At 41.1% G+C, this 25,247-nt stretch overlaps 1 protein-coding gene across 10 annotated transcripts in view; it reads right to left on the bottom strand.

Moving 5' to 3' along the window:
* SASH1 (SAM and SH3 domain containing 1) overlaps window positions 1-25,247 on the bottom strand; it is a 540,145-nt gene that overhangs the window by 60,477 nt on the left and 454,421 nt on the right. For all 10 annotated transcript variants that reach the window (XR_014546724.1, XM_083607936.1, XM_083607939.1 and 7 more), the window contains 2 exons: window positions 13,317-13,367; window positions 13,143-13,192 (listed from right to left, as the gene is read on the bottom strand). Coding sequence is in view for 9 of the 10 variants with exons in the window: in XM_083607936.1 (XP_083464062.1) it covers window positions 13,143-13,192; window positions 13,317-13,367 (101 nt within the window). In the remaining variant the exon portion in view is untranslated. The remainder of the gene's footprint in view (window positions 1-13,142; window positions 13,193-13,316; window positions 13,368-25,247) is intronic.

The following is a 25,247-nucleotide window of genomic DNA, read 5'->3' as shown; positions in this document are numbered from 1 at the left end:
CAGGGACATCATGAAAGGGGAAACGATAGCATGAAGTTTAATTTTGATTCAGTAAATTCACCCAAGCAAAGGCAGTAACAGCAGTGTTTCGGATATGGCAAATCATCTTTCTTCTTCAGTCTGATTAGAAATTTAATCCGAGCCAGCCAGCCAACTGATGCAACCAAATTCCAGATCTGGGCTGCACCAGGTGCATGCTGGAAGGGGGCCATTGCTAGTTTCCTTACTGATGCAGTTTACACACGGGACAGCTTGTAAAAGGAAAATTAATGGCTTGGGTGGGTTCACAGCACTAGCAGCCAAGTGCTTGATTGTTAGGAAGGAGCTCAAACAGGCACAGAAGAAAATATATAGCAGCCTTTCGATAGGCCCTTGGAGCACAAAAATATATATATTTAGGAGTGTGATGTGGTATATTTATAAAACTCAGGGGTTTTGTGAACATTCATGTACTTTAATTTCCCATCTGGTCCTGCAAATGTTGTTCAACAAATTTGTGCTTTCACCCTACATCCCAGACTGCTCCTGTCTGGGGTTCTTGTACTTTTGATCATGAGAGATGTACAGACATCACCCTAGAGAATGCATCTCACCCGGCACCCCACCCCGCTCTTCAGGGTCACTATCAGTAATATAAAAACCTTTACTTCCAGCTTTTCAGGTTATGCAGATGCATTCACAACCACATAAACAAGCTATTAAAACAATACAAATAGTGCCACAGACAGGGGAAACAGGAAAGGAAGGGACAGCCACAAAGCATCATGCTACTTGAACTTCACTACAGCAACTACACAACAGCTATAGGAATCCCCAACAACCTAAAAAAAAATGGTATCAGAACACTTTGCAGGAATTACACTGAATTTTTATCCCATAATACTGCAAAGTACGGAAAACAGGATACTTCTGTCACTAAAAGTGTACTATGATTTAGAATATACAACTTATATATTAATATGGGGATTCATTGCCCATTTGATACAATGGGGGGTGGAAGTCTGGGAAAGCGCACAGAAAGCAGACAGAAGTTTGTTCAGCAGCTAGAAAATATATTGGCCTTTAACCATTTAAAATAGGGATGGAGAATCTGTAGATCTTCAGGTGTTGTTGGTTTCCAGCTCCTATCATCCTTGACCACTGCTCATGATTTAAAGAGTTTCATGAGAGGCAGAATTTAACTGCATGTAAATTTTATGCTCAACCTTAAATGGCCTTTTTAAAAAAAAATGCTTAAAACCATTCTATGGAAGATAAGCCTATTAACACCCATGGCAGATAAATGGAACCTCCACGTTCAGTACATCTCTGAATACTGGTTACTGTTTAAAGTGAGAACATTTCTCATACACCATACCAGATATATAATTATCAGATGTACTTATAACAACCTATAAGTATGTTTTTATTATAATGTACATATTGAAGATTTGGGTGGGAGCACAGGCACCAGCTCTAAAGGGACCCAGGTTCTTTCAGTCCCTCCAAGAAAATACCCCCCCATGTTAAGGACAATTGGGGCGGATTTCATATGTGCCAACTCTAGGGGGCTCTGGTCCATTGCACCCCCCAAAAAAATTATTCTGGGGGCAGAGCCCAGACCACATGTTTTGTCACACTCAGCTTCTTGCCACACAGGAGAAAGGTAGGGGGAAGGAGCCCTGGACCAGTGTCGGAGGAGGAGGCAAAGCATTGGGAGAAGGACCACAACTGTGCCACCACCAGTTCAGCTCCGCCTCTGGCTCCTCTTGACATCACGTGTGCATCATCAGCCTTCCCAATCTTCTGCTCAAGTTGGTGCTTATGGATGGGGGGAAATGATCATAGCTGCCTAAAGGCACTTAATCAGCTTGTGATAGAGGCAAGATCAGAACCAGGGACTTTTGGGTTAACAGCTCAAACTCTTAGCTACTACAATACACCAGCTGCCTTCATTGTTTCTAAAAAGCCCACTGGTAGCTGCTAGAAAGCAAAATATGATTTTTCCTATCTAGAAGTCATGTACCAGTTGTATATTTCTCCCATTCCTTTTCACACTTGTATACAGCAATGTTTGCTGGAGAGTAAAAAAGGAACTTTGACTTTGCATTCTATAAAGTATTTTGCCTTCAAGTCTTGCCCAAGGTGTGAATGATTAATTATTACTTTCCTTAAATATGTGGGATGAAGAATTTATGGCATTTGAAAATGGCTTTATTGTTTGATTTGACAATTATGCTGCTCTGACTGTGTTGAACCTGCAGCTTCTCTATGAACACACACCAGACATAATTTGTGTTCTTCCATTCATGGACTGACAACTCGCTCTGAAACTTAATGATGCAGTGACACTTGGCAGAAGTTTCAGCACTGCATGTCTGAAAAGCAGCCAAATGCCATTACTCCATGGCTTTGGCCCTTTGGTTTTGCTATGCTCTGATGTACAGCTTCATTAGCAGACTTCCCAATGAAATGCACTCCGACGCACATAGTAAAAGGGCTCTACAGATATTGACTCATGTAAGCAAGAAAGACATAGAATAGATGGCCAATTACAGACCACGATAAGGAGATCTGCTTACTACCAGATTCTAGTTCTGGTGTGAAATTAAATCCATTAAAAATGTTCATAACTTTAATCTCATGCTTTAATGTCAACATTATTTCTAGGTCTATGCCCCAAAACTTGGTAAGTGAAAGAGGAGATGCTGAAAGAAAGATGCAGCAGGTTCCTTGGAAATGGCAAACATATGACCTGTGATACAACCAGAATTTTTTTTGCAAAGCCTCACTTTTAGACCACAGAGTACACTCCAGAAAAGCTGGTCTTGTCTAGTTATGGTCCAACAAATGGTCAAACTGAATGAGAAAATAGAATGGATGTTAGTCAACAGTTCTGGTGCATAAGCGCCGAGAATGTGGAACACTCCAGTATGAACAATTTTACAGGTAAATGATTTTCATCTACCTACCTACCCATGCATCCTTCCTACCATCCCTATTCTTCTGGATACTCCTAAGTGACTTTTTGGGTTGCTTTTGAAACTATTTTGGCAAATAAGAAGAAAAAAGAATACTGTTTTGATAGCAGGCCCAAAATGATCCTCCATTGGGTTGCGGTGGTGGATGCCATACACCTCACTGCTATGGTGACCCATTTTCAATCTTCATAACTTCCTTTTCAAAAGTCTGGTGATCCTGGTAGTGGGGTGCACTCTACAGACTGAGTGCATTGCACACAGATAAAAGGGAAAGCTACTTTCGGTGTAAACACTGTTTTCTGGCTCTCCTTCCAGTGAGTTAGTAAAGCTTTAAGTTCATCAGACCTGTCCTCATTCTAGTCTGTGTCAGGCATCTGTGGGGTTTATTTTGCATACACAGTGGCTGACTTTATAAGGCACCGAGTCCATTTGTGACCTGAAATATAAAATAGCCTTGTGCTTCTGCAATATGCAGAACAGTAAATGGAAACAAACACCACCATGTGTGCTGCTTTTATGAACATGCTGTTTAGATCAGAAAGGTCATTGGTTTTCCCCCCCAGCAACACAAAGAGAAACTGAGAATAAGATTATCCTGATTGGTTTTTATTTTGCTATTAAGAATCATAAATACAGATGTGCTTTAAAATATACCCAGATCTCATTTATTGAATGCAAATAGCACAGGTGCATAATGTGGTCCTAAAAATTAGACAGCTACTAAAACCGCCCATAAAATTATACTCTCTTCTCCCTTCCCAGCATCTATTTACAAACCAAATGGAACAGATAGCCTGGTATAAAGTTATTGCTTATATTTGGAGCACAAAATACACCAATACAAAAGCCTTTTGCTTCCTTCCTTTGAAGGTGGTTTGTTTATCTGCCTGCTTTACACAATGCCTAGTGACTAAACTACTGTGAAAACTGACACCTTTATGAGAGGAGCTGACTGACTTCCAGATAATTTATTTAAGGGGGGATGACATTGTGAGGAAAATGGGTCTTTAGTCCAATAAAGATTTGCATGGACCTGAAGGGAAATGCAAGTCTGAGGGGCTCTGACCCTGCTAGCATCAGTGTGAGAAACATGGAAAGCAGAGAGGTTCCATTCAATTATCTTGTCATTAGGTCTCCATAGCAATGGCTCTTTCAGCAGGTCAAAACTTTCTCAGCAGTTACAAACATGGCACTGCCTTTGTTTTGTTTTGTTCCCCCCTATGTAGGCAACAGAGAGGTAGCCATGTTGATTGTGCTTACTTTACAGTGGAAGCAGGTCCCATCAGTTCACAGCATCCTTGATCATGAGTAAGATAACAGAACCTGGCTTCTAGTATGGTATCTATATTGCATCTATAAGTCTCTAGTCCAAAACAGAAAACATAGGGGAAAACCCCTTCACTGGCATGACAATAGGCAGGAAAAGAACAGGATTTTTCTTTGTCTCCTTCAAGCCATGTATGAAAAGTTGGAAGAGCCAATATTTTTAAAAAGCAACAACTAGGGAGGCCTTATAGGAATTGACCAAATACTGAAGAAAAACTAGGTCCAAAGCAGATATCAGGCACACCAATAGAGGAAGATCAATATGTTCTATCATTCTTGAGTTGAGTGGAGGCCGACAAAGATCTCCATCTCTCATTCAGGTTCAGAAAGATATCCTGGAAGCTCTGGGTCTTACAAAAGAAATTGTCCCAAGAGACTGTGTTGAGAAAATTGGGCTGAAGTTGAATAAAAGGAAGCAGTTTACAACCCACTTCGTAATTCCAAAAATCCTCCATTACGATCTCACCTCCAAGAACTGCTTTATGAGAACCAAAATTGAGATAATCTCCCAAAGGAACTCACATACCTCAGAAAGTATTTGTAGCAAAGCTGAGCCCCCTCTGAGAAGATCAATCTGAAGCACCCATAGAAAGATGAGCAGTGGGAAATATCACCCTCAGTTGCACCTGAAGGCCTTCTATTCTTCAATCACTGAGGGGGCTGCTGGCAATCCATGGCAATTCTCTATGCTCAGACTGGGCAAGTACTGTATGACTCAGAGAACAGGAAGACGATTAGTGCTTTTTGCCCATACTTTTGTTCCACCTCTGGCAGAATTATGTGCCATCACTTACATGGGACACTGAGAGAGAACTACACTAATGTGAACAGTGCATCTAGATCTAACATCTAGATCTAGTTACTCACACCTGGAACTGCTGCATTTTTTCCTCTTTCTGTAAAACCTTTGGTTCTTGAGGCGCCAGGTGCCTGACCCAGGCAAGGATCTCTAGGTAGAGCCATGCACTCTCCACCAGAGCTCAAGAGCTGATGGAGGCTTGAGGCCTGGGGTTGGGAGGTTACTCACTTCTGCCCTCTGTCCCTCCAGTGATGATGGGCAATGTATCCAATGACTGGCAGAGTTAATTGTGGTTTGCATGAGAGCAGAGTCTGGACTGCGTTTCCCATTCTAGTGACAGAACTAGTACTGCCTGACCCTGTTCAGTCTCCCTGCTTGAAATCAAAGGGCAGAGCACCACTTTGGAATTTTCTTGGCCAGCTGAGACCTACCTCCAGATTACGGAGGTGAGCTTCTTTTTGGCAAAGGTTGCCTGAAGACCAGAGATGAAAAAGGAACAGGTAAAACCTCAGCAGCCTTCTTGCTCCAAAACATCTAGAAAGGGCTAGGTTGGGGAACACTGAACTATCTGTTAATACATGAAGATCACCAGGAAGCGTGTAAAAAAGAGAGGGCAGTAAACAGTAGATTCTAAAGCTGAGGGAGGTACACACAAAAGCAGATTTGGTGTCTGAAAATATACAGGCAGAAAGACTGGCTTGGCAGAAGTTACACAGCCCATCACCATCTACAAATGTGTTTGGGTCATGACAAACAGCATTAACTCACAGCAACAAGCTCTACATTCTTCTGAAAGGAGGTTTTCGTTTCTCTGAGAACAATTGCCAGGAAACATTCCTTCAGCTGCTCAGAGGCACATTGGTCTGGCTTGTCACATGTCACAAGCACTGTTTGGCTGGTTTCTCACTCTCATTGTGAATGTTATTGTGGGAGTTTCCTGCCCTACTTCTCTCAGGGAAATTATTTGCAAGCAGCATGAATAATTTGGCCACCAATGAAATTTAGCTTCAAACATAACACTCCATCTCTTCTCTCCCCGCCCCCCCCCCCGAAACACCATTTTGCTTTGGAACAAGTTTAACTAAGTCTGAGGGAGACTGCTCTCCCCTCCCCTCTTTAATCTAGTTTATAGCGGTTAACAAAGCCAAGAGGAAGCATTCATTCTTTAGATTAAAAGCCAAGTTTCATACCAGAGTTTTTCTTTTCCCTTGCTTTGGCCTTTGCCCTTTGCAGTTCTCATCACTGTCGTTATTCTGGCTTATTACAGATGAGCTCATAGTAAAATGTCATAGTTAATTTGGTTGCTGTGACAATCTGCTAGAATCAAACATGACAGTACTTAAACCACTCAACTGATAATATCACCCAGAGTACTGATTCAGCATCCTTCTAGATTAGGACTGCAGCCTGGACATTAACCACAATAAGATCAACAGTCTTATCTTTAGAATTCTGGGAAGTCCATTGTTTAAATCAGGTGACCTGTGCACATGAGTATTGATAGAGAAACTGCATATAAATGTAAGAATGATTTGGAGATCTATACAGGGACCAGCGTTAGAAACTGAGATATGAAAGCTAGGAGCTAAATGGCACTTTAAACGTGGGTTATGGGTTCTGCAATGGAGTGTTTAGGTCCACTTTTTTAATAACAAGAATATAAAGCTGAAAATGAATGAACTGCAGCTAAAATCTTATATTCGTTTTTCACATGGTCTAATCCTCATCTGAAGACTGCAAAAATCAAAGCCATACTTCCCTGGCCCATCCCCTTTAATATTCTTATGAGGGTCCCTTCTCCAGTCCTCAGAGAGTGGCTGGAAGTGGGGAGGCAGAAAAAGGTTCTCCTTTCGTTCCAGCAGTGGCAGTTTTAATCTTAGGTGCAGTACTGCTCTCAGAACTCAGAAACTGCTTGTATTAATGAAATTCCCTGTCACAAAATGCGCCTAGAACAATGGGAGTTTTGAGCACTGGCTGGGACCCATAGAAATTTGTCTGAGGATAGGAAATGCTTCTGTACATATACACAGGGCTTGCTGATTTTCCTTTCCAACTGCCTACTGCTGCATAGAATGTTGGAGAGTAATGAAAGGGGCAGCTTTTTGAAGTGAAAAGATCTGATGTGGTATCATGGGTGGGGGAACCAAAAATGACTAGGTGTACATATGTAGCAATCCCACATTGCCCCATTGGATTAGATCTCAAGTTGCAGTACTGCTTTGGGGTTTGTTAAAACTGCATCCAAGACACTCAGTGGATTTGTAACTGGCTGACTGACCGAACCCAAAGGGTGCTCATCAATGGTTCCTCTTCATCCTGGAGAAGAGTGACTAGTGGGGTGCCACAGGGTTCTGTCTTGGGCCCGGTCTTATTCAACATCTTTATCAACGACTAGGATGATGGACTCAAGGGCATCCTGATCAAATTTGCAGATGACACCAAACTGGGAGGGGTGGCTAACACCCCAGAGGACAGGATCACACTTCAAAACGACCTTGACAGATTAGAGAACTGGGCCAAAACAAACAAGATGAATTTTAACAGGGAGAAATGTAAAGTATTGCACTTGGGCAAAAAAAATGAGAGGCACAAATACAAGATGGGTGACACCTGGCTTGAGAGCAGTACATGTGAAAAGGATCTAGGAGTCTTGGTTGACCACAAACTTGACATGAGCCAACAGTGTGACGCGGCAGCTAAAAAAGCCAATGCAATTCTGGGCTGCATCAATAGGAGTATAGCATCTAGATCAAGGGAAGTAATAGTGCCACTGTATTCTGCTCTGGTCAGACCTCACCTGGAGTACTGTGTCCAGTTCTGGGCACCACAGTTCAAGAAGGACACTGACAAACTGGAACGTGTCCAGAGGAGGGCAACCAAAATGGTCAAAGGCCTGGAAACGATGCCTTATGAAGAACGGCTAAGGGAACTGGGCATGTTTAGCCTGGAGAAGAGGAGGTTAAGGGGTGATATGATAGCCATGTTCAAATATATAAAAGGATGTCACATAGAGGAGGGAGAAAGGTTGTTTTCTGCTGCTCCAGAGAAGCGGACACGGAGCAATGGATCCAAACTACAAGAAAGAAGATTCCACCTAAACATTAGGAAGAACTTCCTGACAGTAAGAGCTGTTCGACAGTGGAATTTGCTGCCAAGGAGTGTGGTGGAGTCTCCTTCTTTGGAGGTCTTTAAGCAGAGGCTTGACAACCATATGTCAGGAGTGCTCTGATGGTGTTTCCTGCTTGGCAGGGGGTTGGACTCGATGGCCCTTGTGGTCTCTTCCAACTCTATGATTCTATGATTCTATGATTCTATTCTATGATTCTATGACAATAAACTTTTAAAAACTATGTGAATTATTCCTTTACAAAGGGAAGCATATAGCCTGCTTGCTGAGACTCACAGTCATTTAAATTAGCAAGTATACCAACTCTGCTGTACTGACTCCTTCGTTAACAACACTGGAGCTAATACAAGAACCAAATTAGTTGCAGACTCAAATCATAACAACATCAAACTCCTCCCTCTGGCTAGAGATCATATCACAGGGCATGCACTCAGGCTGAGTAGTTAATCATGAGATGCACACAAGACCAGTGCACAGCATGATGATTTTACACTTTCAAAACAGCTGCAGCAGTGAGCACATCTCACAGCTGATGAAGACACAGAAGCTCCCATGGTCTGAAATGCAAAGCTGCTCAAAAATGTCCCACTGTTCAGAGTGCACAGACCATTCATAACCATGCCACTCTGCAACATCCCACACGGGACAAATGGGTCAAAATTATCCCTGGACTATGGCGTAAAGTGTCTCTAATAAATTTGTAATAAATTTGGCAGAAAGGTCTTTGGTGTATCTTGATAGATAAGGAAACACGGGTGTCAAAGTTCAGTTTGCAATTATATCACAAAACTTCCCTGGTGTAACTGTTTTTGTTATACTGACAAAGAATTGGGTTCAGAGAGTGATTAAACACCCAGTGTATGCTGTGCAAATTCACATTCTGGTGACAGTTGTCTTTTAAGTTAACTAAATGGGTCTCCTGAATGCCCCAAGAAGATCAAAAGAAAACAATTGCTTTGGCTTCCCCATTCTGCTTGTAATACCTTCAGTTTTAGAGGCTGCAGGAGGTAGCCTGCTTAGATTGGTTTATTTCGAATCAAACCAAAATGTATTCCCAAAAGTAGGGGGGAATGCACTGTCCTCTTCCCCTGTTAAAAACAGGATGAAAGACAGGATGCAGAAGGTTTGACTTGGTTTGACCTGGATTTCCTGCCAAATACACAGTGATCACCAGATTTCTTCTCCTTTCCTTGAGTAAACAACTGCAGGAGAGCTGCTGTCACTTTCAAGATATCACAAGGGGGATCCCTTTGTAACAAAGTTACACTTGTAGTTGCACGCAAAATTAATCAGTGTTCTGGGAAAGTTCTCCAATTTTCTTTCACAATGAAAAATGTACATCCTATTATGAATCTCATATTCATTAACAGCCATACTTACACAGAAAACAGATGCTGTTCCTTTTTATAAGGGACAGTTACTATAGCAATGGAAGCTTGCAATATATGCTACACGCTTTTCTTTATTTCTGGAGGTTCCACCATTCGATTCAGTCTGTATGCCTATTTAGTAACATTTTACAGTAGGCAGTTGAGTTTTCCCTTAGTCTAATGCCAAGTGTTATGGTAGCTTTTGTGGTATTTGCCTAGTAGAAATTGGACCAAGACCACCAACTCAGTTCTCACAGGCTTTGGACAGATGGTAACAACCCTGAACTGGGGAGAATCTTCTATTTACTTGAAGGCTGGCATGGAGAAATGCTACCTCCAAACAAAGAGCATGAGAACCTGTTTTTAAATCACAATACACAAAACTGTCCAGAGCTCCCCCCCCCCTTTGGCAACATAACTACATACAAACATGTATGCTCACAAACACAAAGCAGGTTCAAAGAACCAACATTCCAACCAGTCTATAAAAGGCAGCTGAAATCTTTAAAGTTTGCAAAATGAACTTGGCAATACACACCTGGGTCTCTAAATACCATTCATTGCTGATTTCCCAGTACAGTAAGCTACTTTAAAGCTACTGTGCACATACTGAACCCTTGGATCTATAGACATTCTAAAAATTGCAGTGGTGATCCAGGATTAGCTATGCTTTTGAGGAAACTCCCTTTAAAGAATTTACTATGAAAGATTCAGACCTTTAAAAGTGTGAAAATGAGTTGCATTCTTCTCAATAGTTTTACTTCAGCCTTGACAAATCTAGTGGAGCAGCTGGTAAAATATTCTGCAGCAGTGACATGCTTTTAAACATATAAAAGAACTTTTTTTAAAAAAAATTTGCTGGCAAGAATCTTACATCATGCAGATGGCTCCTGGCGGTTGCACTTCTGCTAAAACATCATGCTGGAAATTTCACATCACTCATTACTGTGACAAGAAAATGGTATTTATTTCTAAACAAAATCCCACACATCAGAATGGGATAAATTGCTGGCTTCCTTCAACTATATAAGACTGCCTTGCTTTAGAAGCTGGCAGTTGCATAGCTAAACCCTGCTGTATTATGGCAGTTGCATAGCCAAACACCTGGTGTATTATGACTGCTGCTGCTTCTAGTTATGGTCACTAGTTATGGCTAGTGTGCACATTCAAGTCAAAGAAATGTGTCCCCAAATTTCTTGGGCCCATTGGAAAGTTACACTAAACTACAGCGGGACGTACAAGCAAACTAGGCAATGGTTGTTTTTCTGTGTACTTTAACACAGAATCTATCTTAAATCATAAAACTGGAGAGTTGGAGAGGACCCCAAGGGTCATGTAATCCAGCCCTCTGCATAGAAAAGGTGTGTCGTGTTGGATTGTTAACAGCAGAAGGGCATAATACTGGTAAGAGAAACAATAGTGCAAAACCTTCCAATGAAAACTTCTTTCCCCAAGCACTGTTATCCTCAGTATTTTGTGTGACAATGGCTGGGCAAAAAGTGCTTGGAAGCAGAGCTACAAGCAGGAACGGGAAGGTTCAGTACTTTTCATCCACATTTCAAAAAGAGACCCCCAATTACATTTTTCTAGGTGATTAAGACTGTTCCAGGTTAAACACATTAAACTATCGCCCTTAGATCCAATGAGGCCTTCATGGTATATCCTAGCAAATTAGCTATTCACTAATACTATATTATCGTTTTTAAATAAATGATATAATCCCTTAGGGAAGGGCAGGGGTACCTCATCTGCATCATCATGCCATAGTATTCGAAATTTCAAAGGCAGCCTCACATCTTTTGTGAACCACTGCATCCAAAACAAGAATGTTAGGGATGACATTTGGAATGTAATATAAATGCTGACAACATCATATGGAGTCGCTCATGAGCACTGGCTTGCCTTGTGACTCAGTAGCTTCTAGACAATTTCTCCTCTGTCAGGAGAAACCAAAAGATTTCTAAATTTTGGTGCTAAGACTTCTCACAAGAAAGGAAAGACTTGCTCTAGTGTATACCTGAGTTTACATCCCATGAAATGATTCACTGATTCAGCATAGATTGGAACTCACACATTTTCCATAACTTAAACCAATATCTGCCTCTCATCCCCACTGCAGTCTGTGGACCTTTATGACCCAATACCCTTTTCCTGCTCAATTCGAAGAGTGTATAGCTGAAGTTTACAGATTTTTACAGTTACAGGTTTTTAAAATAACTTTCTCCTTAAAACTATTTCAGTAGAGTGATCTTTTAGGGGAGATTTGATTCTTACAAAATGAGATAAAAGTTCTAGTAATTACTTAGGCAATCACCTCAAAGGGGCAACTGAGGCAAAGCAGGACAGATAAGCTGTGATCTGATTTTTGCTTCCACAATCAACTTTTAAAAACCTGTGGACTAAAATTCAAATTCCTCTAAAGGGTGAGTTGCTAAAAGGAAAGAAGGGTATCATTGTGATACTTAAAATGGGAACACTACTTCTGCAAAAAAAAAAAAAGGTTTCAAAATGGACTCATCACACTGTTCAACCACCAGCAAGTCAGTCTCAGTCTCTCTCTCCCTCCCTCTCTCTCTCTCTCTCTCTCTCTCTCTCTCACACACACACACACACACACACACACACACGTATTCCCTGGCCTAGAAATGGGCCCAAGGAGGACTTCAGATTAGAAATCACACCATCCAATACCCAGTTTTCTTTGGGATCGTGATTTCCATCAATATCTAGATTATTATTCTACTACAACTTATATCAAGCATAATATCAAAAGCACATTATTCATGTGTAGAAGGGCCTTAGTAGAAAACTACACAAGCATTTTCATTTACTTTGTATAAGGAAAAGACAAGACGAGTTCAATGGCTATAGCTAGAAGAGTAAAAGAACATTCTTTTGCAAGCAGATTTTACAAGCATGTAACTGCCTGGATTGACGAGGCAATACTGCTCATCTAGGGGAATGAGGCTAGCACCAATCAATCAAACTGTCACATTTGATGAGTGCAGGCCTAAATCATGTCTCTTTTGGCCACTCAAGTTTTCTACATGGCATCAAATGCCCATAACCTCTGGTAATTTTAAAATGACTTGCCCTCTTCAGACAATATTCCACCGTGCAGCTGCCTTAAGGACACTTCCTAAGGTTACAGGGGAAACTCATCTGTCTACCGACACAACAACTTCTGACATTTAAGGTATGAAACTCGAAGGCTGAGACATATATAGAAAACTCTAAAGCATGAATGAAAATGCCTAAGCAGGCATTTGCTTTGCTCTGTTTTTCCCTCCCTTCTTATTCGGACAGCGTAAAAGGAACATATCTTAATCCTGTCAAGTATTGTTATTTTAACGTATTTAAAACAACAACAATGAAGTGGCAGAATATAATATCAATTGGGAAAGGTAGGGAAAGTAAAAAGGACACTAGCAGAAAGAAAGAAAAGTTTGGTACTAATTTTGTTTTAGTAACTTATTTTGTGGGATTATATAAAGAAAGTACTTTCATGTGAATTGGTAGTTCGTGTAAAATTTAATGAACAAGGAAAGAGCAAAACTTACTTTCTTTCTGTTTCTGGTGTTGATACCACACTGCTGAAGCCAAGGGATTCCTGTAAGAGAAGATTCATTGCTTTGAGTTGAGGCTGAACAATGGCAGGCTTTATTATCTGACTGATGCAGAATACCAAATTGAAGGCAGAAACAAAAATAGATCATTGCAGCCATTGTGCTTACTTCAATCTGGGATCGCAGCTGTAGGGATGTGGAGCTGGCATCGGGTTTCTCCTAAAACAGAAGAGATGCCCGGTTAGGGTAACATACAAGCGTAGCAGTACTAACAAGCAAAGCAGAAGCACATAGAAAAGGGACAAAATAAAGAAACGGTGAATGCAACTAGGATGGAGAAGTTAGGAGATAAGCAAGTTGTCTCAATCTAGATGTGTTCAGGAACTGACTGGAAATCACTAGTCCAGTACAAATACATGAACTCAGATTATTATTATTTAAAAAAAAAAAACATAAAAGGCAAACATGTAATCTTAGTTGAAATATCACTAAACCACCACATATCATCATTTCATTAGTACTGCCAAACTCTTTTTCTTTTCAGTGTTTCCATTATCTTTTGTTTCCCTTGCAATATATTATGTGGTCACTAGATGGCTCAGTGTTCTGTACACAGCACTGTAAATTGCAATGAAAGATGAAGAAGTGATGTGGTAGTTTGACCATATTAATCTCCTTGGTATGACAACCTGCTTTAACTCTCACTATGACACGGTCCTATTCAAGCCTTATTGGTAGATATATTTACCAAAAGACACATAATTGGTTCCTTCTGTCTTTCTCCTGCCAACCTTCCTCTTCCTTCTACAATGTGAAGGCCCAGATAAGCAACACAAGACTAGTAACCACCATAAATTACGTACCCAGATCTGAACAGCTTCTGCACTTCCATAATAATTCCTTTCCCTCTGTCCTCTTCTACAACCTCAACACTTAATTAACTTTGCTTCTTTTCCCACTTCCTTTCAGTTCCCAGCCAGCTGCAGCTAATTCCTGTAACAATATTATCAAATGTCTATCTGGGGCCAGTTGCTAGTGGGGGGGGGGACTTTGTGACATCAGCAACCATTACACCAATCCTGTCCTCAGCTCAGATTTTTGTATCTTGCCTTAGGTCTAAGCAGAGAGTGGGAATTAGTTTAATAATGTCTTTTTCCTGTCTCATTAAGACACACAAGTAAGACAACTGTGCATCTATTGAAAAGGAATTACAATATGGTCAAGTTATTTTTCAGACACGATGCAGATGGCACATTTCCGATTTCCCAGCTATAATTAGGAGTGCAGGAGTGCCCTGTGGGGTTGAGTTTTCCTTCCTGCTCCCTCCTCTGCTCTTATGGGTGAATGAGTTTTTCCGTTCCCTTTTCAGAGCTAGCATTATGTTTTCAGATGATATAGCATTGTGTCAACACTGATGGTAAAGCTAGACATGCTTAGATTCTGACTAGAGTTTGCAACCATGGTCAGAAGCAGGCTTCAGCTAAGCATTTACATTGCTACAGACGTAATACTGCATGGTGGCAAGCTCTAAAAAAGGAGAAGAAGGAATCATGAATGAGAAGGGAGGAAGCAGCAGCAGCAGCAGCATATGAACCCATGGCCGGGGGCGGGGGCGGGGGGCGGGCTCTTCAGGAACTTCACTGGGCCAGAGTGTAATTGTAAATGCCTTGATATAACACATCTTAGATATCTGGAAAATCGCAAGTGTCAAAATTCCTCAGACCGCATGTAGTAGCAAGTAGTTTATTCAGGCTGCTACCCCATTCCACTCTGTATAAAACTGCACTCAATTTTGCATATTGGTTAGCTTGATTTCAATTATTTTGAAGCAAGAAAGCAAAGCAGCCTATGAAACCATCTAAGGAACACTCACTGTCTCTTTTTCTGGGTTGAAAGGAGGCACATGTAAAAACTTAGCAAAGACCGGAAGTATAACACAAAAGTAAAAGCACTAGGAAAAATAATGCTAGAGCTTCTTCGTTCTCTCCCTGTCCCCTTCTCTCCAGAGCTATTTTCCATATAAAACAAATGCACGCAGCCTCCTTTTCCTTCATTACTTTGACCAAACCAAAAGCCAAATGAGCTTTCCAGCTGGAATGGCAACCGGATCACTGCAAGGTTCTCCCCATGACAAGAAGCCCGAAACGGAAGGAAGCGACAGCGTACCTAAGGAGAAAATGGTTCATTCAGGCCAAGTTCTGCCATAGAAATGAAGAGAGAGGGAACATTTTATCCGCCACCTCACCCACAAACTGCACGCAAAGAGACAGCAGAAGCTGCTATATATAAGAAGTAAATTTGTTCTCTGGCTTGTGAGAAGCAAATATTTGGCTTTGCCCTGTTTATTTGGTATTTAAAAGAAAAGGTTTGTGCTGTAAGTGCTTTACCCTAGATATGATCTTTGTAAATTCATGTTTTCCTTTCATCTCTTTTAAGGGATACTTTGGTTACCCAAGCTGACTATAAACGAGTAAGATTTACACTGCACAGTAGATTCCATTGTCAAAGGAAGGTGGAGAGAGTCCTCCCCCCACCTCAAATTATCCTAGGGAAAAGTACCAGCTGCATCCTGTGTTAACAAAATCCAGATTCTACTCTGTCTCTCTTTACTCTTGTTTATGCTGTGAGCAATCTCTCTCGTCTCTGCATCTAAAAAGCCACCCTGTTCCTTGGAACTTTTGAGGGAGCATAAGAAGTATCTTCAGTTAGAATTTCACACAACTAGCATTTCCTTGGCAAATATTCAAAGACATTCTGGAGGACTCAGATTCTAATTACGGCCAGTTTTGTTTATATTTTGACTCAGGATCTGCAGGTAAGCACCAAGTGTCTATTTTGTGAACGAACATAAAACTTCAACATGATGATATAAAATTAATGTATAAACAAAGGACTAGCTTCTGCCCAAAGCTTCTGAGAGCTGTCTATTTGAAGTGTAGATAATTAGACCTCTCAAATATTTTACAAATTTGGCAAAGCTTTGAAGTAAACTTTCCATCTCAAGAGTGCAAAAAACGTGGACTTCCTAATTTCCTTCATTGCAAAAAATACAGCTAAAGGAAGCCTTGAATCTTCCCTGCTAAAAGAGATGTAAACGTTTAAACATTTATTTGATTAGCTGAAGAAACAAGCAGACAATATTCTGGCTGCTGTAAAAAAATGTCAAATAAGTCGAACTGCATGTAATGTCTGTTTACTTATTTTATTGAGCAATATCCTTTCCTTCTGCTGCAGGAATCAACAAAGTTTCAAGTTACTTTGGAGAGCATCATGCGGTATATGGATTGTATGACAACAAAGCATGTGAGCTAGCAAGCAGATCGACTTTAGCAAGCCTTAACAAGAAGCATGTAAATATATTTAATAAGGGGTTATTTCTCACACTTCAAGATTTCAATTTGCATCATAGGTTCAGGTACAACTCTGATCACTCACATTTATTAAGTACATTTAAAATTACAGCCTCAAACATATGAATTTATAGCACAATCCTAACTACGTCTACTCAGAAGTAAGTCCTACTGAACTGAATAGGGACTAGATGGGACTTAAGATTTCACCCAGAGCAATGACAGTCAGGTTTGGCAAGATAAAGGGATAATGTTTGCAAGTCATATAATACAAACAGACATATTTTTATTTGTATGCTGCCTTTCCATGATTAATGTCATGCTCAAGGTGGCTTACAACATGAAAAAAAATATGTAACTACAAACATAACAAAAGTAGTCATAAACAAGAAATAAAACATCAAAAAGGAACATGACCAAATTAAACAATTTCCACATAAGTCATAAGGTCTAAAACAAAAATACAAAAAAAGAAAAAGAAAACCAGCAACAAACCCAATATCAAACTAGTGGTAGCCAACATGTTGTCTTCCAGATGTTGTTAAATCACAATTCACAAGGCCAATGGTGAGGGAGTTTTAGTTCAACAACAACTGGAGGGCACTAAGTTAGCTATGCCTGTGGCTAAGCAATAGTTTAAGCATGACATGAATAAACCTAGGAGAGCTTCTGGCACAAACAATCCATCTTCCCTAGAGTGGCCACGAGGAGGACTCAGAAGCTTTGGGTTCTAGTTCTGAAAACCACAGCTTCTCCTGTCAGCTGAACTTTGATTTGTTTGAAACAAGCCAATTTGAGGCTATGGTTTACTTTAGCATGACAACTGAGCACGGTCAGTGAGTTACCCAAGGCTAGCTTGCAAGATTCATGGTGAAATGGAGATTTGAAGGCAGCCAAACACAGCAATCTTGCCCTCAGCAGTGCTTAACCTCGCATACATGCTATCAAGAGTTCTCCATTTATATCTAATACAGAAAAATGCAGTCCTTGAAGTAATTTTTGTGTGTGCAACCTAGGGATATTAATCTAGGAAACTCTCAGTTTAAAGAATATTTATAGCTTCATAGAGCTGTAGACTGTTTGAAATGTGATTGAAATAGAACAGCTCACAGAAGATGGGCTTATTGTGAAATAAACTTGTGAAATGCTTGTGGACATATAAGTAAATGAATATATTTATTCCTATATATTTTTGCCTACTGCCCTCAAACTAGGTGCTTTCCTATCCCACAGGGGCTGCTGGTCAAAAGCACAGATTCCAAAGCCCAAAATCACATTGGTGCTAGTACTCTGAGGTCAAAGAAAGATAATCTCAAACTATCACAAGACTACAAAGCTCCTTTTGGCTCTGTCTGTCTCAGGAGACAATGGAAGAGTGTCTCTTTGGGGGTGAAGTCATACCGTTGAAGAGTTACAGCACCTGCTGTGGCTGTAGAGACCAATACAGGAGAAACATGTTTTGTAGCAGCTGGGACAGATGAAGGTGACCTGCTGTCCTGCTACAGGTGTGCCATGGCGTTTCTTCTCCCTGCACTCCTCCCAGTGGTCATTCCTCCTCTAGTCATTGCTGTCTCCAGGCCCTGCGGTTGTCTGCAAGGGATTCCCACATGGTGGAGTTAATGTTGCCCAGACATCTTTGTAATGCAGTGTTGGTTTGCCAATAGGCCTAGTGCCTGAAGCCACCTTCCATCTTCCATTCTGTGGACATGACCAAGCTGAAATAGACAGCACATCCTTGTCTGAAACTCTGTCCTGCCATATGATACCCCAAATCTTCCTGGTGCAGCACATGTGGAAGATGTTGAAGCAGATACAAGTTGCCCATGACTCACTTCCATAAAGCAGCGTGCTCAACATGCAAGCCTGGTAGACTATCATCCTGGTATTGACATGAACATCACATTCTCCCATACCCTTTTGGAGAGGCAAGCCTTCTTCATAGCTGTCTTGCTAATACACTAGTCCAGCTTAGTGCTGATTGAGAGGTTGCTGGTTATAGTGGAATCCAGGTAGACAAAATTGTCTACCACTTCAAATGTGTGATCACCAATGCTGATGTGTGGAGTGCTGGCAATGTCCTGACCCAGGATGTTGGTCTTCATCAGGCTGATGGTAAGGCCCGTTTCCTTGCAGGCTTGAGCAAAATGGTTGATGAGTCCCTGCAGAGCTTCCTCAGAGTGTGCTGTCAAGGCTGCGACATCTGCAAACATCTTTTGGATAAGGACCCAACACACTTTTCCCTTGGTGCGGAAATGTGCTAGATTGAACAGGCCCTTGTCACACCTTGAATGGATGTACACACAGTCTTCAGTCAAGCTGAAGGCATAGGAGAGCAACAGGAAGAACATGTCAAAGATAATTGGGGTGAGAACACAGCCCTCACCCCAACTCTCTTTAGCATATTCCTTTCCCAGGCTTCCTCAGCCTTGGCCCTCCAGATGTTTTTGGCCTACAACTCCCATGATCCCTAGCTAGCAGGACCAGTGGTCAGGGATGATGGGAACTGTAGTCTAAAACATCTGGAGGGCCGAGGTTGAGGAAGCCTGCCTTTTCCTTTTCAATACCTACCAGCTAAACGAATTCAAGGGGATACACTTTCACTTTTGTCAGGCTTCCAAAGATACTAGGAAGTTTTACTTGAAATTTAATGCCAATTTGTTGGTCATTTAGATCCCCTCTGCCGCTGCCACCACCATGTGTAAGCCTGGGGATGCTGAGAAGCCATCACCTGCTGTTAGGTGACAGTCATCACTCAGAAAGCCTGAAGCGACACCAGACTGAGAAAATACTCAGCACATTTGTTATGTGTTGTGTCAGTGGTGAATTGTTTTCTTCTAGAATGAAGCTGACATCTCCACTGAGATCTTATTCCAGCAGCAGCAGCTTGGTTTGATGGGCAGAGGAATGCCATGTCTATAGAACAGAGGTCACTCAAACAGCTGTGCCTGTGCAAATATGTTCTGGGCATTGAGCCTTTCCCCCTGTCCTTCAGGACACATTGCACCATCAACAGAGGTTTCAGATGCACAGATGCAGCACTGGAAGTGCAAAAGGCTGCTGGCGGAGTGGACATGCATCCACTACCTGTCTACAAACACAACACTGTTGGGTGTTCTTTGCTCCCATTGCATGCTGATAGTGAAACTGGTGCTGTGAGATGCTTCACAAGGAACCAGCATATGGAAATAAATAGGCTAGAGTTAGAGAAATCCTAGATCCCTAGGAACTGGAAACGGTATCCAATCCATCGTAACAACAGACGAATACATGGTGCTGTTTTGATTTGTCAATTAAATTCAGCTCATGTGACAGGAGTCTCTGCAAATTCTAGCACAACTGAGTGGCAAAACCATATCTGAAGATAGACCGAGGTCTCAAACAAATATCTATTAAAAAGCATAATTTAGTGTGAGTGTGACACGGGCTATCCTTTCTCTGCTCACAGCCTAGTTTGCGCTAAGGATGAAGACTACCACAGAAATCCCTGCAGGTGAGCCATAGGTTTTCTACAGGTGTTCAGTGTCACAGAACTAGTTCTGTTTTTATTACTGAGACATGCCTAAGATGCACCAAAAACAAGGCATTATACTGTGACCACCAAAATTGAACATATAGGCATTTGGGGGAAATTAATCAGACCACTGATTTTCCAATATTTCTGTTTAGCAAGGAATGTATTTTTAAGTTTCCATTTGCAATCCGACAAGCTGTCCTTTTCAGCCATTATAGCAGGACATGGGAAATTTTCTGCTCCATTACCCTTACATGTAACTGCCAGAGTTTGTATGATGTATTCTAAATGAAAACATTTTTGTTATACACAACATGAAATGGGGCGGGGGGCTCTGAGGCGGACAAAAGGAAAAAAGGTTGTAGAAGAATGGTTAAAACTGAGTTTTATTATAAATGATTCACATTTCCCTTTGAAGAAACATTAGCCTAAATATTTTCTTAATGGCTCATAAGCATTATAGGTACTGTGTTGTAGACATTACAAGATACAGTGGAACCTCAAGTTGCGGAAGTAATCTGTCCCAGAGGGATGTCCGCATCCAGAAGCGCCTTGTCTACGCACATGCGCGGCACGATTTAGCGCTTCTGCACATGCGCGAGCAGCAAAACCCAGAAGTAACCGTTCCAGTACTTCTGGGTTGCCGCGGGACAAAACTTGAAAAGACGTAATCTGAAGCGGTCACAACATGAGGTATGAATGTACCAGTGATAGCTTCTGTATTGGTACCCGAGTACGACATGGGGGGAAATGGGATTTGCACACAAATGTCAAGGATCAATATATGCAAGTAGCATTTCAGTAGCCCTTCCAAATTTTTGCTTGAGTCAGTAAAAAAATCCCTTCACTATTATTATCTGGAGTGAAGAAACAGCAGGCACATTTATATATGGCAGGCATGTCCAAAGTCCGTTTTGGGGGCCTAATCTGACCCCCGTGGCAGTATATGTCCTGGGGTAAAATCCTAAAAAAAAAAGCTCAACAACTTTGGTTGGCCTCACATATGCTCACTTCATCAAATCTGGCCCTCTTTGAAAAAAAGTTTGGGCACCCCTGATATATGGGGTGCTATGTCTGATAAGACAGGAAAGTTAAGGACTCACTGGGTGGGCCCAGGAATAAAGATATTCTGTCTTAGCACTTAAAAGTGTAAAGTAGCGCATCAATTCTAGGGAGACTGGTAGGATGAATGGAATAGTTTGCATTATTTCATGAAAAATAAATAAATCTGGTAAAATAAAATAAATATCTGAGCTTCTGTGGTAAAGGTAAAAATTTTAGGCCAAAGAAGCAATACTGTGGAATAAAGCTGCATGTAAAGCAAGTGTCTGAAGAGTTTGAGCTTTGTCCTAATTGAAAGTTTGCCCGCCACACACACAAATGCAGCTAGTTCTCAATAGCTTCCATAAACTGGGGCTAGCACGTGACCTAGATCCAGAGCTTTTTTCAGCCAGAACTCGCCAGAACTCAGTTCCGGCACCTCTCAGGTGGGCAACATTGCCATTACTGTATGAGAGAACAAAGGATCTGTTCATGGTGAGTTCCAGCATATGTTTTTCCTGGAAAAATAGTACTGGATAGATCTGCCCCCAAGTTTTTTTATGCTTCCCACAAGACTCCAAACTGTGTGGCTATGTTTTTATTTATTTTTTTCAAAAAGGAACATTTGTTGTCACCACTAGGACAAAAACAAGATTTCTCTGGAATGAAAAGTTCTTACTAAGGCTTTTTACTGACTTAGAAAGGCATCCAAGAAGAGAAGAGGAGATTTCAGACAGCCTAACTCAGATCTATAGGACTGAATCAGACACATCCTTTTCACCCCATAGACAACCAACATTTGCTTGTGCAACATCATAGCTCAGCTCTTTGACAACACCTTAGCATGATCCTATTTGCCTTATTCTGTTAAACATTCCCCATTCCCCTCCAGCCTGCTGAGTTATCCTGAGCTCAACCACTGGTTGATTTAAATCCACTTGGTGTGTTTGGGGAAACAGATTAAAAATAATAATCCCTGACCAAAAGAAACAACAAAAAGGTCAAGGGGAAAACAATGAACAAAATGCTTTGCTCTCACATTTCAACAAACAATTCTAATTGTTTAACAATGTTGATAGATAAAATCAACAAATTGTTTAGAACGCTGGTATCCAGAATATATTTTAAACAAGCACTCCAGCTGATCACACTTGGGTGTCTCCAGAGAGAAAAACATTTCATGTGTTCAGGGAAGCTGCCTGCCACTTAAAAACTTGAGTACAGTGGTACCTCAGGTTACATACGCTTCAGGTTACAGACTCCGCTAACCCAGAAATACTGCTTCAGGTTAAGAACTTTGCTTCAGGATGAGAACAGAAATCGTGCTCTGGTGGCGTGGTGGCAGCAGGAGGACCCATTAGCTAAAGTGGTGCTTCAGGTTAAGAACGGAACTCCAGAACGAATTAAGTACTTAACCCGAGGTACCACTGTATAAGAACCAGAGCATTAAAGAGCATCTTTTGTGTGCTAATTCTCTATTCCAAAATCCCCTTCCGGGGTGGCGCCATCGGCAATGGCGGACTCCCTCTGAACTGGAGGGACCAGCTCCACGCGAAACGGGTTGTTTCCGCTATGGCGAAGCGGGGACCCTTTAAAAAATCACAGGCGGATGAAGCCTGTGACCATGGGACTCGGCGGGCACCTTTAGCGCCCCCCCAACCCGTAAAGGAACCCATTAACGGGCTCCGAAGCGAAGAGGGGGAAGTGGCGCGGTGCTGTGAGTCTACTGCTTTTTCCGTGGAGCGATGCCGCATAGCCGTTGCCGGAGAGCGCTGCCTTTTTCCTGGGACAATTTGGCATCTAAAGAATCACCCGTGAGTACTTAAAATTTGAACAATTGGACTTTAAATAAGGACTGGCCAGTAGAGAGGAATTGGACTGAAAATTTACTTCAATTTGGTACTGAAACGGGAAGGTCTAAACAGGAAGTCAGCCTTCCGTTTCTTTGTAGTCAGAATAAAGCAAAGACAACGTAAACTAGAGCTTAGAAAATTACTTCTAAAGGATTGGCTTTCATCATTTAAAATCGTGGAACCCCTCTTCGGTAGCAGGAGAAGAAGGGGGATCTCTTTTTGGACTGTTTAAACCTGCAGAAGTGAGTCTAAAGTAAAGTAACTTTCCACCGTCCTGATCCTGGAGCGGAGTGTCAGGACTGACGTTTGAAGCTCATTGACCAGAGACAAATGTTTTTGACAGACAGCTAAAAGAAAAGTAACATAGTGACTCCATTGTTTCCTTTCGCATTTCAAAGGAACAAATATTGACTGAATATCTTAAAAAAGAAACTTTGTTGCTATCGTTCTTAAAAGAAAGAATAAACAGAAGTTTTCCCCCTAGAGGCAGACAGTGAAATTGTAACCAACTTCAGGAGCTTGCAGCTGCTACAGATTACAATCGTGGGAAAGGACTTGTGACCTTGTAGGACAATGTTCTCAGAAGCTCAGTGGGGTGCTTTCTGTAAAATAAATGCCCTATTGGATCAGTTAAGCCAGAAGACGGATTTGATGACTAATGCGGCCAGAAATTTTGAACAGGTAGTAGGAAACTACATGGAGCCTACCCAGGAACTAAAACAGGAGTGTGCTATGACAGCACAGATGAGAGAAGAGGATACTGCTGAATCCTGGGTGCCAGAAATGGAGGGAGTTGCGGCCCTGCAGGATCATGAGCCTTTGGATTTGATAAATGAATTTGGAAAAAACCAGATTTGGAAAGATAAAGTTTGGTTTGGTTTGGAAATGGGGGGTTGGACTGACCCTCCCATGCAGGGATGTTTGGACTTTCTGAGTCTGGTAATGGGCCGTCAGATGTTGGGAGCTGTGGGGGCTCTTAATTTTGGAGGGAATCTGAAACAGGTGTTTAAATATCACATGGAGTTTAGTCTGGACTATGGAAATGGGGCTGATCTGCTGAAAAGGGTCAAAAACATTACTAAGCTGGAGTTCCCGCGAATGAAAGGAAAATATGAAGAAGAGTCGCGGAAGGGACATGGAAGAGACTTGAGGGCCTCGGATATAAGGATACCAGGTTAATGCGCTAGATTAATGGGACAAAAAGGACTGACAAAATCCGGGACCAGGAGGAAGGGACGCTGGATGAAGATTGGATTGTTTTACTTGTTTTTCTTTTATCATTAGGACTGCTTTAAAATAATTGATGAATGCTAGAAAAATGTTGAAATGGAACTACTTGGTTCTAGTAAAAATGTTTAAAGAATTAGGTTAATGGTATGGTTATGAGAAGTCGGTAAAAATAAGATTTAAGTTTTAAGTTTTAAGGTTTGCTATAAGACAAGATGAAAATCGATTAAGATAATGTAAGGACAAAATATTATGAACTATGGAAAGGATTTGCTGTGATAATTATTAACCAGGATACAAGAAAGGGGAGGAGGAGGAGGTCAAAGAAAGAAGGTAATGAAAGTTAAAAATTTGAGAATGATGGATGTATTTTTTCTTTCTATTTTTCTGTTTTGTCTTTTTTTCTGTTTTTTCTTTTTTATAATTTTAAAAAAATCTTTAATAAATATTATTAAAAAAACAAAAAACAAAATCCCCTTCTAAAGCCTTACTTGAGCCAAGTGAAATGAAAAGGATGACTACCAGGCAAAGTGATAGCACCCCAGTTGTGAAATACCCTTCTCAGACTCACCTGGCAACTTCTTTATGGTTACTTCAGTTACATGGGAAGTTTTTTAAGACCTACGATTTTTAAGTTCTGAATTGGAATTTGCTACATACATGTTAAATATTTTCTGCCATGATTTGAAATTAGTTTTCTCTAACCAATTGTTGTTGTTGTTGTTGTGTTTTAATATTGCATTTTAGTGAGTCACTCAGAGATGTTATTGGGTGGCCTATATAAACACTGTTTTTTGGAGAGAGAGAAACCTTGGGGGGAAATTTCTCTGAAAGATTCATGTACAATCTTGTATAGAATCCCTAAGTGGGTTTTTTCTAAAAAGCAAAAGGAGAGAGAAAAGCATATCACAGTTCTTGGAAAGAAACATGACCAAAAGAAGTTGATGTAGAATGATAGGAATTTTCTATACTGCAATTATTCCTAGAAGAGGAGGAAATACAAATTACTGCCAACTGTCATAAGGATTAAACATCAAGTGGAAGGGACTATTCCTGTTTTTTCCTACACTGTACTACTACTATGTGTGCTTTCCTCATTTCCTCTACTAAGGATTAC

The sequence above is a fragment of the Podarcis filfolensis genome, assembly GCF_964270895.1.
Source record: "Podarcis filfolensis genome assembly, chromosome: 3".
Lineage (NCBI taxonomy): Eukaryota > Metazoa > Chordata > Lepidosauria > Squamata > Lacertidae > Podarcis > Podarcis filfolensis.
Note: the sequence above shows the minus strand (reverse complement) of the source record. Positions and strands in the feature narration are given on the sequence as shown.